General features: G+C 35.9%; 1 protein-coding gene across 8 annotated transcripts in view; it reads left to right on the forward strand.

Annotated features, from left to right (window-relative positions):
• Positions 1-22385, forward strand: part of RBFOX1 (RNA binding fox-1 homolog 1) — a 150065-nt gene that overhangs the window by 77041 nt on the left and 50639 nt on the right. For 6 of the 8 annotated variants that reach the window (XM_013940231.2, XM_067306676.1, XM_067306675.1 and 3 more), the window contains one exon: positions 4509-4589. The exons of the other annotated variants lie outside the window; for them this stretch is intronic. In XM_013940231.2, the coding sequence (XP_013795685.1) occupies positions 4509-4589 (81 nt within the window). The remainder of the gene's footprint in view (positions 1-4508; positions 4590-22385) is intronic. 8 annotated transcript variants of the gene reach the window in all.

Consider the following 22385-nt stretch of genomic DNA (forward strand, 5'->3'; position numbering starts at 1 on the left):
TGTAAATATTATAAAATGCATGAACTGGCACTCACTTGCTAAAAGCAGTAAGAAGCTCTTACTTGGTAACACCGTAGAATTAATATGTATAAAGAAGAGCTTCTTTACTTGGGGAGCTGAGTGCACACTAAGTTAGACTGTGAATTTATTCTTCGGTAACTCTCCTTGTGTGTAGTAACCTACTTCTTTTCTAAATTGTAACTCTCATTTTAGATATCTGTGCACTAATACGCCATGTAGATCAGCCCTAGATACTGTCTTGATTAATCTCTCCCGCTGAAAATGTTTGCGTACTTATTCTCTTCTTATGACGGAGGTGGCTCTATGCTATATAGAACTCAACACCACTGTCATCTTCGCAAGAGTGCCAAGAGCTTTATTTGAAGCTGTGTTTTTTTCCCATGGGTGAAGTCTTTCTCAGCAATGTAGGAAATCAGTTTTTCCCCTTTGTCCCACGTAGTGGCTTGCTGGGTTTTTGCCCTGGAGGAAACAGAACGTGATGGAGGACTGCAGGGCAACTTCTGCCATGTTCTCTTTTGTAAATCCCCAAAGATTTTGGGGGAATAAACAAGGACATTCTGGATGGGAAAATCTGCACTCAAGAAGCAAAGATACTAAAGCATCCATACTGGGAGCTGATGCATTGTAAACTCCAGTGCTTGATGATGGTGTTTCAACTTTATACAATCTGGTAGTGAAGGTTTCTACAAGTGTCATCTACTTCCTGTGACAGAGGTAGCTATTCCCATGACAAGGTCATGCCACACTACTAATTTTTCATCACCAGCACTATTTTAACTAATGGGGTGCATTTTTTTCCTGCTGAAATTATTTCAATTTACACTTACATAAAGGATTCATGAGAGATTCCAAATAGTTGTGCAAATTCTGTTAAACTTATTCCAGATCTTTAAGTTTAAGCTGTGTATTGTCCTGGCTACGCAGTGGTTCCAGTTAGACCTAAAGGCTATTTGTAACAGCTATTTTAAAACCTGATATCATTTATTGAGTCTTCCCATTGTTGATGCAGTTTCAGAGAGTTCCTGGTCTGTTTGTTTACTTCTTATTAGTTATCTGGGCATTAAGAAATATGATAAGCTTTGTCATTTTTCTTGTATGTCCCCATGAGTATTTGATAAGATCATCACTAGTATATTGACATTTCTGCTCATGCTCATGCTCAACCTATATAAATATGCCAAGAACTATGCCCAGAAAGACTTATTTTGAAAAGTATGAAAAAATTTCAGAAAAATACTCGTACTCAAATCTCTCAAAACCATTGGGAACTGAAATTTTCCTAGTCTACGTGAACAACTTCCCATCATTTTCCTCACTTTCTTGAATACTCTCAGAGTAAGGATTTCTTCAGAGTAACTCCAGTGCTTCAACAGAGGACCTAAGCAAACAGGATAGTCTTAATCATGGGCTGTAGGATAAAACATTGCGGGAAGAGAAGTAAGAATGCAAATATTTTTTTGGTCTTGAAAAGTATGTTCTCGTCCATGGTGCTGTCGTGTAACCCAAGGATGGGCAGTGGATCAGTCTGGAAGAATCTGTGCCTTCTTCTGGTGGCATGTGGTGGCATCTCTATGCCTCCTGGGAGCGGGAGGCGTGTGGCCGGCCCAGCTCCGGTGGCACGTGGTGGCATGGTGGGCTCCAAGTCCCGCCTGCCGCAGCTCTGCCCACGGCGCTCCCGGGAGCCAGCCGGCACCCCTGGAGGGAATACGCTCTACAGCTACGGACACTCGCCACTAGTGTCCCTATCTGCCTGACTTTGGGAGTAAGGAGAGTGTTTCTGACACCCTGTATCTCTAGACATCTGCTTTCTGTGACCAAATAGGTAAATGCTTGTATTAGAGAAAAGCAAAAAAACATGGAGATTGTCCTAAATGAGGAAATACTGCCCTAAAGTGTTCTGGTACTGAAGAAATTGCAGGATTAAAGATGAACTCTTGCATGACTGCAATTTTTTGAAGTTCATCAGTTCCATGGATATTATTAAATTACTTTTTGAACAGTAACAGCAAGAACTTTATACTAAAATCTGCTTTCTTAAAAAAACCTTCATTCTGTCATGCTAGAATTTAGTATTCTAGAGGAAAAATAACATTTTTTCTATTGGGAATTTATAAATTGTTTCAGTGTTCTGAGTTTTATACAGATCTTATTGTAAATAATTTAATCTTTCCCCAGTTGTATTAATTGCAATTTAAATATTTTTAACACCAGAATGAGCTGCAGCAGAAATCTTTTCTTACTAAAGTAGACTTAAAAAGTTCCGTATTTTTCAAACTTAATAGAATGTTTTATGTGTTTGTGTTAAGCTACTGTACAAATTCAAAGGCAGAATGTCAAAATATAGTTAGAAAGCTCAGTGCAACCACTTAAATACACTCTAATAGCATGGATGAAGAGAATCCATTTTGAAGTATTTTCTTTAGAAATTAGAAAATTAGCGTAACAAAAGTTAGATTTGTGTGAGATGAAATCAGAAAAATTTTAATGCAAATGTTAGGTACCAAGATTAGTAAAACACTTTTAACTGTATGCCATGGAACAAGTAAAGGGTTGTCTAGAAGTTAATTTAGGTTTAATAATACAAATAAAGTACAACCCTTAATTTAAAAAAAAAATCTCTTTGTATTCACTAAGTTTACTTGAAGTCGTTATAGTTAAAATATTTGTAAAAGCTACCGTAAATTAATATTTTTAATAATTTCTTTACTTTTTGCATCCCACTTAGTGGGATGAACTCCTTTATATCTTCAACTCACTTTAATTTCCAGGCTTCTGCAGTAGCACATGTTTTGAAGCATCTTTGGTGTTAAATAAATCCATATTCCAATGTACGTGTTCTCACTGTCAAGTTTGTTTACAGGTTTTTTGATTATTTACTAGCCTGAAAATGATGCTTGCCATTAGGGTTTCCACAGGTTCATTTATTTAGCAGCTTCCACTTGCAGATTTTTTTGGAAGGGAGGGGAGAGTAAATTTGTTTATTTTTTCCAATACGGATATAGTGAGCTATATATGTTCTTAAGTTAAAAAAATATATTTTTTTAGTTTGTTTTGCCTTTCAGATTAGTAGTGGATGACTGAAAAAAAGTGAGCATCTCCAAATTCTGTTAAGTGTGTGCTGTGGTCTGGGAAGGTTAGAAGTGTAATGTTACCTTTCATTAGATTTCTAATACTTCGACTTAGCTAAATTGCCTCGATCATAAGAATTATTTTCTTTCAGTATTTCCTGTATATCTTCTTCAACTGACAGCTGCAAGTAATAATTAAGGGTTAATGATGGAAAATATTTCAAAACATATTTTGAAAGAACGTTGGTCTGGTAACTGATACAAGTTGAGGATTGCTCTTGTTAATTATTTGAATTCTGTATGGGAAATATGCCTACCATTTGTCATAGTCTTGTCATCCTTTCGAAATTGTAGTTGTCTCAAATCTGTGTAATGGTACGGTTTGTAAGTTAATGCAAAACTTTTCTTAACGTGTCAAAATTTTTCAAGTAAGTTTAGTATTTATGACACTGTGTGATTCACAAATCCTAAGAGCTTGAAGTACGTGTATGTATCTGCAAGAAAAAGATGTAGCACTACCTGGTCTTCCTGGTGGCCTGTGTTCCTGAAACGGTGAAGGTTCTTCCTAGTGCGAAAGCACAGCTGTTTCTGCCTCGCATCAGTTTTCAGTCGACATTCAGCTTAGAGTGCTAAGACATAGTTATTGGGAATGATGCTGAAATCATGAGACCTTAGATTTAAATTCATTTAAAAAACAGGAAATAACCTAAACTCTTGTCATTTCTTCAAAACGAAAATGCACCACAGAAGCCTTGCTTTATATTATTTTGGTTATTACTCTTCACAGCTTTTTGGCTTTTTTTTTTTTTTAATGGTTTATTTTCTCATGTTTCATTTTGTTTTTAATCCTGAATTCAGCTTATATCCTGGAAGGGAGATTGTGTTCATGTATCCCTCATTCAAGCAAGAAGTACTGAAATCTTCACCAGTATTAGTAATACGTGATTTCCCGTGTGCTAATTTAAGTGCTATAACTGAGACCGTGCCTGTCCTAACGTCTGTGCCCGTGAGCCTTGCAGGCTGGTTTCCGGGCCGCGGTCGCTCGCGTAGCCTCTCGCTCCTCCCCTCAGGGAGGCGGGAAGCGGGCAGCCGGCGTGGGCGGGCGGGCGCCGGAGCTTCTGGGCGGCTTCTGCCGCCGAGCCGCGGGGCGACGAGGGGGCGAGAGCCGCGGCGGCCGGGCCCGGGGTGCTCGGACTCCCCGCGCGGCCCGGGGCGCTCGTGGCGGGGGGATGTCGCTGCCTTGCTTTTTAAAATGTCAAACCGTACGTGTTCGTGGGGGCTCTTTGGGTTTGGAAGGGAAAGGGCAAGAAGTGGCCCTGCTGCACTGCCCTGCTCCAGTTACGGCTGTATTTCTGTTTTGAGATGAAAATGCAGGTGTAGTTCCAAAACCAGATACCACTCTCTCTCTCTTTCTTGTAGGCAGGGTGCTGCTGTGCCAGGCAAACCAGGAGGGATCTCCCGTGTACAGTGCCCCCAGTTCACTAGTATACACATCCACAAGTAAGCTAGTGTTACCGCTCTATTTCTCGTTTTGTGACAAAAGCACCTGAATGTGAATGAAGCCCCCTAAAATTGTAAACTTTCCCAATAGCTCTTGTTAAGGTAAATGTGACATTTATAAGCGTGTGTAAGTAATGCTAACAGATAATCCGGTATTTTTATTTGCATCTCAAAGTGTTTTTTCTTAAAAAAAAAAAAAAAAAAAAAAGACAGAAAATGTACTATTGCACTGTTCTACAGTAATGGTCAAAAGTTGTACAGTAACACTGAGATTTTTTGGAATCCAGTACTGTTGTGCACTCTGTATTTTGTGTAGAAGATTAATTCGAAGTAAGTATTCCCTTCTGGTCATAATTTGGAATTAATAACCAAAAAGTCTTATACCTTGCCAGCCATTTGATTGTAGCAGGAAGAAAATGGATATGAGCTTTTCTTTTACAGAAGAAAAGAGACTCTGTGCAAAGGGGGGTATTTTGCCTTATGAGAAGCTGGCCTAATAAAAATAGCAAAGCCAAGGTGACCATGACCGTGCCTGCCGCCATTTTTCTGTGCAAAACTGGAGTTACAGATCATATTGATGGTAACACTGATACCACTTCTGAAATCCAGTCTGATGAAGAAGTATCTGAATGAAAAAGGAGTAATTGTGATTATTTTATGGGTGAGATGGCTGAAGTGTCCAAAGATGATAAAATCACCATGTTCCATGTAGTGACTGTTGAAATGATTCTTGGAAACAAAAATGTCTGAAAACCAATCAGTAAGAACGTCTTTTGCTTGTTGTGGTATAGAAGATCCTTTTCACTGCTGCTTACTGCATTAGAGTGAACAGCAGCACTTTCTGGGGGTTCTTAGTGGTTCTCTATAAAGAAAACTTTTTTACATCATCTGATTTAGCAACATTATCTGATATGCTCTTTATGAAGATTGTATTCACTGTAGAATGCAATTCTGCTCTTTTAAGACATCTTTGGACTGTTGAATTAATTAATTTCTCTTACTAATTAAAACCAGGAATGAGGACCAAGGAGTTCCAAAGTGATCAGCTCTACAGTCATGTAACTCTTTTAAGTCTCTGAACAGTATTATCCCTGCAGCTGCCACTTTTACAGTATAAATATGTAAGATACTTCTAAATCAGGAATGCATAGTAAAGTAATGAAGTATATGAAGTGTTTTAAATTGGAACTGAAATTATTAATGAAATTTGAATTTGCTTCCAAGAATATTTTGTAGTATGCCACTTTTCCCAAGCAGGATTTTTTTTTATCTTTGTGGTAAGGTAGGGAGGAAGTAATTATTGTATAACTCAAAAGGGGATTGTTCCCTACAGTAGATTTTTAGTTTATTATTCCATTTTATCTTTAATGCAGCAAACAGTTGCATCTCTCCCTAAAACATTATCCAAACATCTGATTCGTCTCACTGTTAACTTTTGTGGGGGGTGGAGATGGAGGGGGGTGTTTTCTGTAATTTATTCTAAATAAAACCTTTCTTAAGTGTACCCTGTTGCTCCTATTATATCACTGTGTTTCACCCTAAAAAATTTATTTCTGTGGTTGCTGTTTACATCTTACTGTATTTCCACTGTTACTAAATTCCTAGATAGTCATTGTATAGTTAAACTAAGCTCTTTACTTGTCTGTTTTCATCATTTCTCAAGAGTCAATCCCTTTGAACAATCTTATTTTGCAGGGCTGCATCTTGAATAACAACATCCTAACAAACACCTGCTTGTTTTTAATTATGTCAAATACATAAGAAAACAGACTTTGCCTTTCTGCCTCCCATTGGGCAATGTGTAATACAGAGTTCCATAACAGAGGTTGCCGGTGATTCTTGTAGTAGAAATTATTGCACTTTTGTTGAATCTGCAGGTCTGCAAGTCATGATTGTTTTTTTTAATTATGAGTAGTATTTCATATTGTCAAAATGTAGTTTCCCCTACAGGGTCACAACTCCTACTAATACGAAATTATTACAATTACTAATGATTGTAGTTCATTTTAATTAGTTTTTTTTTTTATTTCTCCTTATTAAAAAAATTTCAATAAAGATATAAAATCACTCCATTTCTATAAGAAATTCTACTAAGAATTGAATAGGAATAGAGCTCGAGTTTTATCTCAGCTCATTTTCTTTCTTTTATTATTTTAAAGATCTTGTGCCCTCCATGTTTGATTTGAAATATTGAAATGAAAACTGATAAATCAACATTAACCTCTGGGAGACTAATATTTATACCATTGTTATCCCACATAGACAACAGTATTGTAATCCTCATATTTCAGTAATTTATTAATCATGTATTCTGTTGTTGCCATTATTGTTACTGTGTAATATTTCAGAAAAACTTACAATGAAAGAATTAAGAGATTTCAAATTTGTGTCATTTGAAGTAAATGGAAGAGCCAGCTGAGATTTTCCAAGCTGTCTGAGAGGTTTGGATTTCATTATATGCTAATGGCACTTAAGCATCTTCAGGTATTTGGAAAAGGATAGTCTCCATTTGGAGCAATGTCTTCTTTACCTTGACTGCTCATGTTTTGTTTTTAAGTTGCTTTCTGTCAGGAAGGAAGGAATGAACCATGGTTGTAAAATGTCTTTTTCTTAATTTGGCTAGCTTTATTTCTCGCTTAGCTTCTGGACTTCTAATTTTATTGGCCACTTTTGAGTTGGCTCTTAACACTTCTTCCCCGTTTCTTGAGCTAGCCAGAAAGAAGAGTGTATCTCTTGGAGCTGCCCTTTCCCTCCTGGTTTGTTTCATTTCCCCAGGAAATATTTTATGTATCACATTTCCCAGTACAGTGATTAGTTACACCTCTGAATATGTCAGGAGATGGAAAGATGGCTCTGCTTCTTCCTATCGCTTCTGGCCCTATGCATAATGCAGAAAGAAATGAGCTGTTTCTTCTGCAAGCAGTGGAACAAATCAGTAGCAATAGTCTCTCGTGCCTCATCTGTTCTCTTATGCTGAAGCAGATGATGGGACCTGGATCAGCTTTTCATTTGCACATATATTCTGGGAACAGATAATTTGTTATGTAGAAAGCATGGATTCAGTATGCAAATGTGCCCCTTGGTGGGGCAGGTTATTTGCCTTACTCTGATAACCAAAGTAAGGAAGCTCTTGGCCTCAGCTCAGCTACTGCAGTTTCCCATAGCTTTGGTGTCCCAGGAATAGACTGGTTTCAGTTAAACCTTTCATCATCGTCATCCTAATGCAGAAAATAGACAAGGACTGGAAAGAGATATATCTAGAAAATAAAGACTATAGGACACTGAGACCCAGAGGGGAAGTAAGGTTTCACTGGAAGCTTCCTGGAGGCCCATGATACCTCAGCTTTGCTACACTGAAACTTAATAGATCAAAGAATTTGGCCACGTGTAACTGACAAGCCGTTTTTTGCCCCCACCTGCTTTAGACTAGTGGCTTCTACAGGAAATTTTAAAATACTGAAGAAATTTCTATGTGATGGTTAATAAGAAATATAACCAGAAAAATGTTGGGACGTTTCCAAAGTGAAGCCATTTGAAGAACAGGATCTGTGAGAACATCCCTGCTGGACCAAAGGAAGATTTAAATGAAGAAAAAGTTTTGTTTGTGAATATCTGCGTCACTGTCCTTCAAAGGGCAGTAATATAGCAGAGTATGTAAGGTTAAAAAAGCAAAAATATTAATCTGAATTTATGCAAGGACTTTTTAAAACTATTAAGTGTCTGTTCTCCCCATTTGTCTATAATGTAGAGGTGCTTGATAATGTGAATGAAATAGAAGTTAATTGGAGCCAGAACTGAGGTGCCAAAACATGGAGAAGAAGGAAGATGAGAAGTCATAGACTTATAGAATAATTCAGGTTGGAAGAACAAGGTTTTTCAGGGCACCTTTGAGGACGGAGACTGCACAGCTCTCTGGGGTAATCTGTTCCAATGTTTGAATGTCCTGAGAGTGGACAGCTTTTCCCTTGTATCTAGTGGAAACCTCTCGTTTCAGTCTGTTTGTTGTCTCTCCTCCTGCCGCGTGCCTCCGTGAAGAGCCTTGCCCTGTTCTCTTGAAAACCTCCCCTGCCCTTTCATGGCGTGGAAATGCATCTGCCACTAGGAACCGTGGGCGCTCAACGCGCGCAGGCTCGCTGAGCAGTGGCTGCTGTAGCAAGGAAGCCAGCCACCAGCAGTGCAGCCCATTTTTCAAAAGTTTACCCGTTGTGCGTACTCGGATCCTATGGAAGGCAGCGGGAGAAATCGTGCTGATTTTGGTGAAAGTTTGATTGAAGCTAGGTACTTTTAGGCTTTGTTTTTTTATCTCCAAGTAAAAAATGAAGATATTTGAGTTAGCAGGTGTGTAAGCTGTTCCTATACTATTAGTAGACGTTCTGAGCATGTATTAGAGGACAGTTCACTGCTCTGAATAGCTAACATATGGTAAAACACTAAATTGCTACATGCCATTATTCAGAATATTGCACAAATGAGTGCCAATATTTCCCAAATGTTTTGCGTGTCCTGTAAAAGCAAATTTTGCCCCAACTTCAATAACAGTACAATTGAAAATGATGTCAGTTTTGTGTCAGTGTCACATATTCTAAATGTTAGAGTTGTTTCATCTTCAGCAAACATACTTATGGGCTCCAAAATACACATGGTCTTTTTCCATGAATTTTCATTGTTGATTAAAACTAAATAGATCTTTAATATTGCAATAACATGATAGAATTAAAAGAAGAAAAATATGAAATGCAAAAGTCAGATATTCATTTATTCTATTTTATCATACACAAGGGCAAATGGAGTTGACAGCCTATTTTTTAATTGATAAATCGATAGCAATTTTGTAAGTAGTAGTAGTGGAATTTGGCAAAAATGATTTAGGTGGTACAAATGCTTATAAATCAGTCCCACATTGTTCTTGTTCTTTATGCAATTGTCTGATAAAACCTCCATCAATTTCTGTAATTAACCTAATGGTCTAAATGAATTTCCAGATCGCTGGTTATTCATTTCAGTATGGAAAATACCATTACATTGAGTTTAATTAATACAAAGTAAGTTCACAGTCCATTGTATCATTAGAATAGAATTCTATTGTTTTAACTGTTTCCATTATGAATATTCTTTTCCCTCTCTTTTTTTTTTTGTCCCATTTGTGGACTAGTCATACTAAAATAAACAGCGTAAACTATTTTTAACTGAAATATTTAAAACTCAGTGCTCTTCAAGTTCCCATCCTCAAAATATCAATGTAGATAATATTTTTTGTATTTATCTTTTTGACTATTTTTAAACAGAATTATGTCAGTGCCAAATCCATAATCCCATGATATGCCCCAGAACATCTTATTTGTCTTGATATTCCTTTCACAGAAATACATATGACAGATAAGCACTCACCAGAGAATACTTTTGCTTTGCGTCAGACAGATATTAAAACAATAAACTATGTTGCCCTGGGATTTTAGCTTATGAGCAACCAGAAAACAACAAGGCAAAGATAAGATGTTTTTGAAAGGTGGGAAGGCAGTTGTTTCAGAAAATTCCCTGGAAACCCTTGGTCTTGTAACATTTTTGACAGGAATTATTTTTAATGCTTAAGTTCTTTTAAAGCAAATCAGGAAAATGCATTCCATTACTTTAGAGCCCACATTAGAAATCTTCCTGAACTGTGCTAATGAGTCTAAGTTATCCATTACAGGCCAGTGGTGAAGTAAATCTAAAGCAGAAGCTTAAAGGATAAATTATGTTATAGGGGAATTTTGCTTTTTTATGTATAGTCTCTATTAAAATGACTTATCAAGACGTTTTTATATGATAGGTGTATTTACTTTTTTTGAAAAGATTTTTTTTCTGTCAGTGTTTTATTTTGACTTATAGGCGAGGAATTGTTTCTGTGAGTAGTGCAGGACTTTGTTGATGTGCACGGAATAAATGAGGAAAATCATAAATACTAAGTATAAATTCCACATCCAACAGTAGGATACTAGATAGTCTCTATGAGGACTTGTTGTGCTACAGAAATTAAAATTAAGTAATGCCTGTATATATCTATAGAATATCCTGGCTTAGAAAGAGGTTAAATGGCATAGGAGTATTAGTGAACTACCTGAAAGTATTGCATGAAACTATTTTCATGATTCCTGTTTCAAAGAGGACATTCCAGGTTGTGTTTTTCTGTGGCATTACTAATGGATTGAAGTAAGATCTTTGATGTTTATAGTATGTTCTGGGATATTTTCAGTGCCAAAAAGATTACATGGGGAAAACACAAATTTTAAAAAGGTGATGTAAAGTGCACTTCTGAGCAGCATCTTTAGTGGAAACATTCAATTAAGAAATCTTGATTTAGTTCATTTTTTCAGGTTTAACTTGTAATTCACATACGATTACCTGAAAGTTATATCGTAATGATGAAAATACTAGGATAGTATTACCTTGAGACTCCATGCAGCTTAAGTTTAGGTGCTCCTGGCAGTTGATGTATCCATTTCTGGTTTTCGTATTGTAGACATGATTGACCATATTCAGTCTGAATTGACCTGTACTGACTTTACTGTAATGACAACAATGATGAATTTGTTCTGATTTGTTTTTTATTAGTTTGTTTGGTTTGGGTTTACTGTTATTGGTAGGGAAGAGACTAGTTAATAAGCCTGCCATTTTGAACTGGTATATGGTTCAGAAATAGTTTAAAGAATAAGCATTCATTTGGTGTCAGTAATTTGCCTATGTTACAGTAATTGCAAACTAAATGTAAACAGGTTTCTGCAAACTGTATGTTAAGCAAAATTCCTACTAGTTTGTCTAGTGCCAACAATTTTCTTTAGACGAGCATGAAAACAATGGGCTCTGCTCCCAAAATCTTCTGGTCTGAATATGCAGCATAAACAGAGGCACTGGAGGTGGGATAGACTGCTCTAAATTCAGAGTGTTTGCGTAGACAAGCTTAGCGTTGTTATTGGTTCCACAATTTTTGTTTGGATTTTTATTATTATTTATTATTTTTAAGGAGTAAGGATTTTCAGTCATCAAGTTGGTAACAGTCACCTGAGGAAAGGACTGAGGGGAACAGGTATTTTGGAAGATGTTAAGTTGGTCTGCTTTCTTATAATAGAAAATGGAATGGCAGGTCACCTCATCAGAATTAAAATATATTTTAGTAGATTGTATTTACATGTTTGTGTTTTGTCTGCTCTTTATTGCTTCTTCATCTAAAAAGATAAGAGTACCTTTGCAAATGAATTCTGCGAATAAGCCAGCTTAACCACTGTAGGGCTGAGGTTCATTCTCCCTTCCTGACTGAAACAGTGCAAAAGTCCTGCCCAAAGGGAAATGTCAATACATTTGAGTAGACCAGTCACACACATCACTTCCAGGCTGCCGAAGTGTCATTACTGATCTTTTAGGAGCCAAACCATCTTTTAATGTGCTTCCTGAATTAACTCATTGCCTTTGTTTACAAATTGAAGAGAATCATCTGATGGTAATGCAGGAATAGTGTGAAAAGTGCCCTGCCTGGTCTGTATGTGAAAATGCTGTTTATTGAGTTTATACAAACGTTTAAAAAAGAAGGCACAGATAAGAAGTAGAAAGGGAAATATGCTAATTGCTTTCCATGTGTTTTTTTCCATATATTGCTTTCCATGTGTGTTTTTCCATATATTGAATGTAAATGTAAAAAAAAATGAGAAATCATGTATCACTTCCAGAGAAAAATACTGGTCTAATCTGTTGTTGAAATGTCTTTGGAAGGTTTTTAAATGCTGTTTTGGCCCATTATATTGGACCAGAGGCCAGGTTTTGAACAAAAGAGTTTGCGTAGACAAGCTTAGCGTTGTTATTGGTTACACGATTTTTGTTTGGATTTTTTTATTATTATTATTTATTATTTTTAAGGAGTAAGGATTTTCAGTCATCAAGCGGTAACACTCGCCTGAGGAAAGTACTAAGGAGGACAGGTATGTTGGAAGTGAGTTTTGTGGAGAGACTTAGAGAAAAAGAGATGTGAAGGAATGAGAGACATGGGCAGGGTGGGAGGTAAGGAATGGTAAGGAATTTTATTGTTACAGATTTTTATTAGAAATCAACAAGAGGTAGATATAAATAAATTTATCAAAAGCCATTATTGAAATATTAAATGCAGTTGGATTTCCTTCCTTATATTACCGAGTAAGACAATCATATTTTATGGAGGTTTAGCTGACCTTAGCTGTCATGCATGTTGTTCATTCCCTGTAATAAGAACACACTTTTTCTTTGAAGGTCATGTTTCATTTTTCAAAATATCTTTACAGTGATAAAATACTGATTTTGAATGGAAATACTGCAGAGTGCTATTAAGTATTACTACACACAGTTGGCTGCATGCCTATGATAAAATCTGTCGCTTTGTATCGCCTTTTAGTTCAGTGCAGGGAAAAAGCTCATGCTGTGCCTCTGCATGTTGGAGTTCTGAAAACTACAATTACAAGTTTATGCTTTGGCTTGAAAAATCAAGTGAATTATGCCATGTTATTAGACAGTTTTCTACAGCACTTTGATTTTTACAATCCTAGCTTTTTCTATTTAGCTAAAGGACTCAGATTCCCTCGTAGCTGTGCCACTCAATTGTAGACAGCAAACTGAAGCAGTCATGTCTGATGATAAGATGAAAACCTTTTCTGTAATGCAGTCTGAATGGTTAGGACTGCACATGTATATCAGAGGAGTATTGAAATGCCTAGATTTGGTGCCATACCTTTTAAACATTTAAGATTACATGCAAAAAGCTGGTCCTTGTTCCCAGCTTCCTCTTTGTTAAAATGTGTGGTGACCTGGGAAATCATATCATTTGTGTCGTAATGGAGATAGGCTACAGTGATTGTTTGTGACGCGCGTAGAGTTTTCTAACCAGATTGTGAAGTCCTAATGGTTTTATTTACTTCTGAGATCATGAATATAACACTATTTTGGTTGCTTCTGTAAAGCCTTTTCTGTTTGAAAATTGAATGTTTTAGTAGCTCGAAGGCTATTTATGCAGACGTTTTTAGTTTTGCTGTAGGAAAACAATTCTTTCCTTTTGAAAGCAGTTTCATTTATGTAGGCTGCTGTTTATTTGAATGTAATCTGTTCCAAAATATGTATTTAATTTGAATCTAAGTCATCAGTTGAAAAATGGATTAGTGTTTACTCAAAAATATTCACATAAAAGAAGCCTGGGAAGCACATCCCCAAACTATACAAGAAGGCAATAAGTATAGGAAACCAAGAAGTGTTATTGACTCATATTTATTTAACTGTGGAATTTATTCAGCAATTCAGTAAGAATGCTTTAAACAAAGTGTACTATAGACAGGCCAGGTAGGTACTGCACACAGTCAAGAAAGAGTATCTTCTCAGTATCTTTAATAGAATGATTATACTGATTTTGCTCTGAGACATTACAGGAGGTACAGCTGAACGTGGTAAATATGTTTTTAATATAAAAGCAGGTAATTATAAGGAAATTCTTGTACTGTAAAGTCTGTGATAAACCAGTGTGATAGTGCAGAAGAGATTATATTAGGCCCTTTTAGCCATAAGATATTGAAACACTGTAAATATTATTGCAAATGTTCAAATACACTATTGTCAGCTGGAGGAAAGGTTAGTTATGTAAACTTCAATGTACATGGCAATAGTTTCCTCGTTTTCTCAGAATCTTAAAAGAAATGTTGGAAGATTGATTCAGTACAGGAACATCCTGCTTATGCTTAATGCTGTTAATTGCAATATCAGCTTTCTCAGCAGTTATTCAGATACAGAGTTACGTTATAAAGCAAAATTAGACTTCTCAGAATTTTCAGTGAGCTAATTCTTCAGTGACTGCTTTTAGCGGTCTTCTCCTCTCTGATGAAATGTAGATGTACCATAATACTTAATAAAGAACATTTATGAACCAGCACAGATAGTTAAGATGAAACTTATGTAGATGTCTAGGATGGAATGAAAAAGAAATTTTCTAAACCTCCTTGAAAGTTGTGAGTACCCTTCTGCTTCTTAATAAAAATCTACCTGTCTGCAGCTTCCTTGTATTTTTTGTTGTGAGGCTGCTGCTTTTGCTGAAAACAGCTTATTTTCCAATGGTCGTCTTAGCTAGTGATGTGGAAATTAGTGTCTAGTTTGCTTCCTGTGCCTATTTTTCTTAGTTAGTGGTGTTAAGGGGGTATGTGTTTCTTCAAGTCAGCAAAGTAACAAGTGGCATTCAAGGCGTTCGTTAAACAACCATGTTTCAGATTTGCCTGCTTTTCTGTTGAAAATCTAGCATCTTTTGGTTTTTTGATAGCAACGTCTGAAATTCTCCTTATAGCATTTTTTCATTTTTGTAACATGGCATATCACTCTTCTGTAGCTGTTTTCAGGACAATTGTCCTTTTACCTTCTGTCCATCAGTATCTTAAATGGTGACTAATAAATCACCAGTAAGACACCAGTAAGTGTACTGTAGTTGTCCAGCATCTGTAAATATGGGTTCTTTCATTCCTTGAGATAAACGTTTAAGTGCCTTGCTGTTTGTACTCATTCTTGTGTAATCTGTTTAATGATGATGCAGTGAATTGCTATGTTTAAGCCTATTATAAAGATAGACACATCCTAAACTGTGGACCATTGACTTTTGCTAACTTATTCACCATCCTGCACTTGAGTAGTGGGAGGTGACTGGGAGGGAGTGCACTGCATTTTTTTTATTAAATTGCATGAGATTATCTCTGTTCTTTAGTTCAAATAATAAAGATCGTGTTTGACCAAGGACATTTATGAATCTGATGTGACTTAGCTTTTTGTTTTCCTGTTAATGGAGATACTACACTTGGCCACTGACAGTATTCATGACTCACCAGTCTGTTAGGACAACTGGATGGTTAGGACTTAGTCTTACTCCTCTCAGTACACAGCTGAATAGCGAGAATTGTATTTAGCATTTTTTTGCATCATGATCTATGATGTTATTGTACATAATATCCTTTCTGTAGAGTCCTCTATGGAGAAATTTCATTCTTTGGAGTTATACTGTCTGGTTTCTGATGTTACATTAGTTCTGCATGCTAGATACTGTGTTACTCATTTTTAGTAGTCAAGCTACCACAGTTGACCATACATCTCAAGTTATTCTGTCAAGCAGTTGGAAAGTTGTTAATTTAGTGGTTTTCAGCTTAGCCTGTCAGATATGATTTCAACAAAGACTTATTTTGGTGTCACTCTTTTCCGTGCATTGTCTGACAGTTGTTATTAAAACATGTCTCTTCAAAACATGTCATATCCAGGAAAATCCTTCCTTAACCTGTATTTCACATGTAGTGTTTTTGTAATATTAACACTTTTAATATCTGTGTGACTCTTTGCATGTGTGTCTCTTTGGTAATTTCTCTCTTACGGATTTCATTAGATTAACTAGCTGTTTTTATTTCTCTCACTTTCTGCCCAAGTTGTTCCCAGCCTAAGAAAAGACTTGGCAGCATTCTTTTTTCACAGCTTAGTAGTTCTGCTGTGTTTCACTCCCTTGGATACATAAGCCGCTGAGCAATCATGCATTTATAGGGCAGGCTACAACCCATATGAGTTTAGACATACAGAGCATCAAAGATGTCAGTAATGTTGGATGATGTTGTAAATTTTGTTTCTTCTAATTCTGAAAAAATCACAGGCTATATTAGAGTTTCCCTTTTTTTTTCTTTTTTTTTTTAAACATGTTAATGGACTTTCGTAAGATTTTAAGCCTTCCCATTATTAAAGAGTCATTGTGTCATTCAGGCAGAACTTCTTTGTCACTACATAATTGACTGTCATAAACAATCAAATGACTAAATTCTGGCATCTCTTCACAGTAGAGCTATTATACGTCTAGTTTTCCACAACCATATCCTTTTTATTTTGCCTCAGAAATGGTAGTTTTAGCTAGACACAGGGGAATTTTTCCATTTGCTTGGAACTTCTGGATGTCCATAAACCAGGAACATAGTTGGTATAAGACAAGTTAGTGATCAGTTTGATCATCTACATTTGAAGATTGTCCGTTCATTTAAGATCGGCTGGGGCTTCTCTGATCTCTAATGTTTCTTTTCCTTTGCGATCTAGATATTTTGTTGTTTGTTTTAATTAACGGAGCTTTTCTTGTTTTTTAGTAGTTTTTTCTGTGAAACGTTGATTATTCATTGGGATATCAAGTATGCCATAACCTTATTTGGTTATTAAGTACACCAAAAGTAATTTGATCACCAATTACAGTATTTGCTTATTATTCAAAGTCTTGTATAATTACATATTATGTCTTTGTGTAATTACATAGCTTTACATAGCTTTTTTTTAATCAATTGCAATTCTCAATTATCTTATCTGTTCTTTTTTATCCCTCCACGTCCTCCATTTGTTTCTTGTGTTAAGAGCAATCCCTTAATGTCTGTGGGATTCAGGAGGCCACGTATTCGGTCCAGTATAAGAAGGATGTGATATACTGGAGTTTCTGATAAAAAAAAAAAAAAAGTTGCCGGGCTCTGGCATCATGATGTTTCTCCAAAGGTTAATAATATTCCTGGCATGTAATGGTATCAATATATGTAAATTGCAGTGGTAGTCTATTTATTTGTATATTAGGGGAGAGGAAACAACGGATGGCACAGAAAGAGAATAATGCCATACTTAAAAGAATTACAAGGAAATTTCAGTCTGAGTTCAGCATGTGCGAGTCATTGTTGCAATAGTAGATCAATTGGATTTGGAGGCAGATTTAAGATAAAGGTAATCAAATAGCAAGTTTTGTTGCACCAGTTAGTTGTCTACCTACCATTTAACATAAGAATAATTACTTTAAATAGAAGGTTGCTTTTTTCTGAAATACACTGTATATGTTTTTTGAGAGCATTTGGTTATGTTGGAGATTTGGTGTGGAAAAATCTTACCATCTTTATTTTTCCTACATGTGGGGATGAAATAGTTGAAAATGGTATCTTAAGGCAGCTCTCAATGTCTGCTCTTTTTAGAAATATTTATGTAATCTTTCAGGGCTCACTGTATTATAAAGTGTCACAAAATTTAAGTGAAATTTTGGGCTAATTTGGATTTGACTCGAAACTTTATGCGTAGTGTTGAGTAAAGGGATTCAATTACAGTGTGCAGTGTTTTGTAAGTAACTGTCTCACATAAAAAGTTAATTAATCAGGGCTGTGTCAATTTCCTTGTGCCATGTCAATTTGCAGCAAGGTAATTAATCACTAATCGCCCAGCATGCAGCAAACTGAGGGACGATCCATGAGCCATTTATTGTTATTTTTTTCAAAATAAATGGCACACAGAGCCATGAAGAAACACATCTCGCCTTTCATAATATTTTTATCGACATTTTTGCATGTTGTAATAGACTGCAGCGACAAGCAGATGTAGTTCAATGGAATATGAATATTAAAGAAACAAATGAGAGCAGATTTATAGGCCATTGCTTTTCTGTTATGTCAGTTTTGAGATTAAACTGAGCAAATGAACAGTGAAAAATTACTCTTCCATGTGGAGAATGGTGATTAGACTTGTACATTAATTAGAGATTTTTGTTTTCCTTTTCAATGCATTTCAAATGAGGATGTCCTGTAAGAAACAGTTTGTCCAAAATGCAGATTTATTCATTCCTAAACAACAGAGTCTAATATTGACATGCATTTTGGTACAATGGCAAGGAAATGATTGTTTCACTAATTTCAAGAAAGTGTTTCAGAAATAAATATATTGTGAATGAAAGAAATAGAGGGGCCCAGTCCTGCCTGTATTTGAGATTCATGGCAAAAATCCTTTGAATTCAGTTAATTCACAGTTAGATCCTAGGGATAATCTTCTCACAAAATAAATATGACAGAGAAAAAAATATCTTCTCAGCTTGTTATTTTTAAACATTATGAACGTACTAAATATTGACTCTAACATTTTAAGAATGTAAATATACATAAGTTCATTTAAAAGCCTTTTTTAGGTTAAAAGCTATATTAATGGAGCTCAAATTTTAGTTGCAGTGAACTTTGGACCTTGTATTTAAATGTAAAGATATAGAGGCATCCTCCTTAACACGGTTTTTATAATTCTTCTAAAGAATGCCAAATAATACTATTTATTACTATTAAGGTCCAGTGAAAACTCACTACACAAGATACATCAGGATAAATTCCTGATTCTGTTCCCAAAATCTTAGTTAATATGATATAGGTTATTCTCTTCAGCCTTCCTCAGCGTGTTACAAATTATACCTCTTAATTTTTAATTTATTGTCCAGCACTTCTAAAATGCTTCCTCAACAGGGATCCTCCTAAACTGTGGGACTAGTGTACATGTGTCTTCCTGCCTTTCTAACAGTTAAATTACCTTGCAGTAAATTTGCTACAAACTCATTCAAACGTGATGTAGCATTAAAATTGTTCACCATAAAATATTTGAAAACTTTTGATGGGAGATGACCTGATAGTTTGTGCAGAGGAGGAGAGATTAGGAGTGATGAGAGGTAGAGTCGCTCATCCATTTTGATGGCACACCTTTCTTGAGGCATATGGCACTCTCATACAAATTCAAACCAGAGCACAAATGCAAAGAATAATTGCCCATTAAAATGGCTGTATATTTTTATGGCTTTGATACAGAATCAGCCCCCTGTTGTTTTTTGCATCTGCTACTCTTCCATCTATCCCAAAGCTTTAAAACTTTAATACACAGTGCATAACCCTTAAGTATTTTTTACCAGTTCATCTTCCTCCTCTTGGGATCTCAAGCTTTGACAGTGTTCAGACAGTCTTTGTTTTCCAATATATATGTCGAGATATGGTGTCTAGAAAATGCACTTAACTGTCATGTACATTTAATACAAAATGAATAAAAGCAATGCCTATGTATTACATTTTCTGGGAGAAATTAAGATTTGATTAAATTTCAGTTGTGAGCATAACGATTAAGTTCCTCTCCTTTCCCTCATGACCATATTTGTTTTCTGTACGCAATCATTAGTTACCTAAACTCTACCCATATACTAACTTGAATCTTGCTAATGCCAGAGGCCTTTATATTTGCTTAATCATTGCAATTTGCTGACAACATTTCATGTAGGAGATCTAAACTGATGTTCCATGAAGGAGGTACCTTGACAGTATTTCCATGTTTTCAGAGTGTGTTCAGAAAAGACGCCTTTTGGTTATTTTTGTCTTGCCCTATCAACAAGGTGACTGTAGGGATTTATTTTAAAGCTCTTTGTGCTGTGACCACGCAGAAAGGTCACAATATAAGCCATTATGGTTTCTTAACTAAATTCAGTTTTCATCATAATAATACCAGTCTTTTGACTTTGTATCTTGTTAAATATAAATGTGGAATGAGTAAGTTTAAAGAAGAAATCTTACCAACATATTATTCTTAAGAATTTTTCGTTTAGGCTGTAGCACAAGATAATTTGTATCCTTTTTGATCATTTTTATGGTAGGGGAAAACAAGTGCTTTCACAGTATATTGTTTTGATTCTTTTTTAAGCTATTTGAAAATGTCAAATTGCAGTTCCATTGTAGCTGGAGATGTACAAACTGATTTTTTGTTGTTGCCGTTGCAGTCCCATTCATATATGAATAGCTGAAACACAAACTGCAGAACAGATAGGGGCTATTAGATGAGAAAGTGAATTGTTTGGCTTGATAGTTGATTACATACAGTCCTTAGAAACCTCTTTCTTTTTTTAACCTTGTATCATCACCAATAAAGTGTAGTTGGAGAAATCTTCCTTTTCCCTATCGCAGATCAGAAGAATTCCAGTCATCAAATTACTCTGATAAATTTTAGCTAGTTTTGCTTAGAAGTGGACTCAAGTGCTTCCCTGCTGAGATTCAAAGACATTTTCAACCCCATTATAATAGCATTTTCAATGACTGAGTTTCAGCAGTTTGGCACTGAGGCACTAAGGAAGGTTGACCTACAAACTGTAAGTCATTAAATCTTTGCCCCTCCTGGCTAGTATGTTCATTGCTTTGGGGGCTATTCCTGGTTGATATTACTTAATGCTCCCTAATGGCAGAGCCCTCTCATAAAATTGTTTTTATGAAGTCCATTCTTCAGTTCTGTTCTAATGATGCTACTTCTGTTGGGTTTTTTTGGGGTGAGGATATTAAAAAGTTGGTAGGAAAATAAATTCTTTAGTTATTACAGACTGCTTACTATTCCAGATTTCATACCTGGAGTGAAGTAGCATCATTTTTTTGCTGAACTCAAAGCAAGGTGACATGATCTTGCTGATTATTTTACCCCGGCAGTAATCTTAATCTTCAATATTACCACCTGCAAACAGAAGCTATGTTTTCAGATATTCTGTTTTTCAGACTGAACCAGTCACCTTTTGGGGATAGACATAATTCTGTTATGTAGGAACTTAACTGCTAGACCTCACTTGCTTGTAAGACTTTGAAATGCCATTCTCAGTTCCATATTTCTCAGGCTTAGTTCCCATCACGGCTTATCCTCCTGACAGAATTCCAGATCATGCGCTAACCTCTCCAGGCTCCTAGTTGCTTCTATAAGCCTTTTTAGAGTTTTGCTTTAGTCTAGACATTTTATGCTTCATGATTAATCTCCTTAAGGAGAAAGTGCCAGGTGAGCATAGCAAAACAATGCCATTACTTCAGGCTTTTCATTTTAACACATCCTTAAAAGTTACAGATCCTAGGAAAACGATAGAATTCCCTGTGTGATCTTAGCCATTCCTACGAATGCTGGGTTTGTCCTCCATTATGCGTTCTCGTTTTGGTAAGCATTTATGGGCTAAGCAACTTTTCCTGCATTCTCTCTCTTTTAGCCTTTTCTCCTCTTTCATAAGAGAAAGCCTTCTTTCTCATAAAAATGTAATAATATTTTTTAAAATAATTTCTGTTCCTTTTTTACTCAGTTGGCTTCATTAGAGCTATAGTTATTCATGTCTTCTGAAAATCAAGATAGGTCCATTCTCACATACGTGTGTAAGATGAGTGGCCGTGTGGAGAAATTGGTGAGTTAATGTCAAACAGTGCATTTTATAGAAGAAAGATTGTCTAGGACCCTGAGTGTTTCACTGAAAGATCTAACTCTCTAGGAGTTAGAACAATCTAACCGTCTAACTGCTTTAAATATTGCCCAAACATAGCTGTTAATTACTAAGAATTAATTGTTGAAAAAGGTCTTAGAGCAGGGATTCCCAGACTATGGCTTGCAAGCCCCCAGTGTTGTTTGCATAAGATGGCTTGAGCTTAGACTTCTTTGAACTGGTCTGATTTTCTTTGCCACTGCTTGTTTTTCTCTTGTAAAAGTGCTTTCCAGATGTAAATTTTCATGTACATACTGTTGTATATTTAAAATTACTTATTACGGCATTTGAATTGCAAAATGATATTATATATTTTCATTTTTACCTATGGAAATACCTTTTCTGCACTTTCCAAGAGTCTAGTTCTTTAAGGCTTCAACACAGTTGATTGCAAACTTACCACAATATATTAAGTTCTTTAAGTTCATCCTCCTGATTTTGACACTTCTCTTTTTTACAAAAAGAGGAATGAAAATATATTTGTGCTTTTTAAAAGGATGCTTTCCTTTAAAGGTATTGCTGTAGTTCTGTTTCATGTTGTATCTCAGACATGTAAATCCTTGCAAAATTACTGTATAATGTGTTTGTCAGTGAGAGGGATCCAGCAAAGCCTAAAAGGCACTGTAATAAGGTGATAATGGATAGGTCACCATAATTACAGTATGTTTCCGCCTGTGTTCAGCCAGCTGCTTCTAAAAGTTATGAATTTTTCATTTTATTTCAAA

Source organism: Apteryx mantelli, chromosome 16 (genome assembly GCF_036417845.1).
Source record: "Apteryx mantelli isolate bAptMan1 chromosome 16, bAptMan1.hap1, whole genome shotgun sequence".
NCBI classification, from domain to species: Eukaryota; Metazoa; Chordata; class Aves; order Apterygiformes; family Apterygidae; genus Apteryx; species Apteryx mantelli.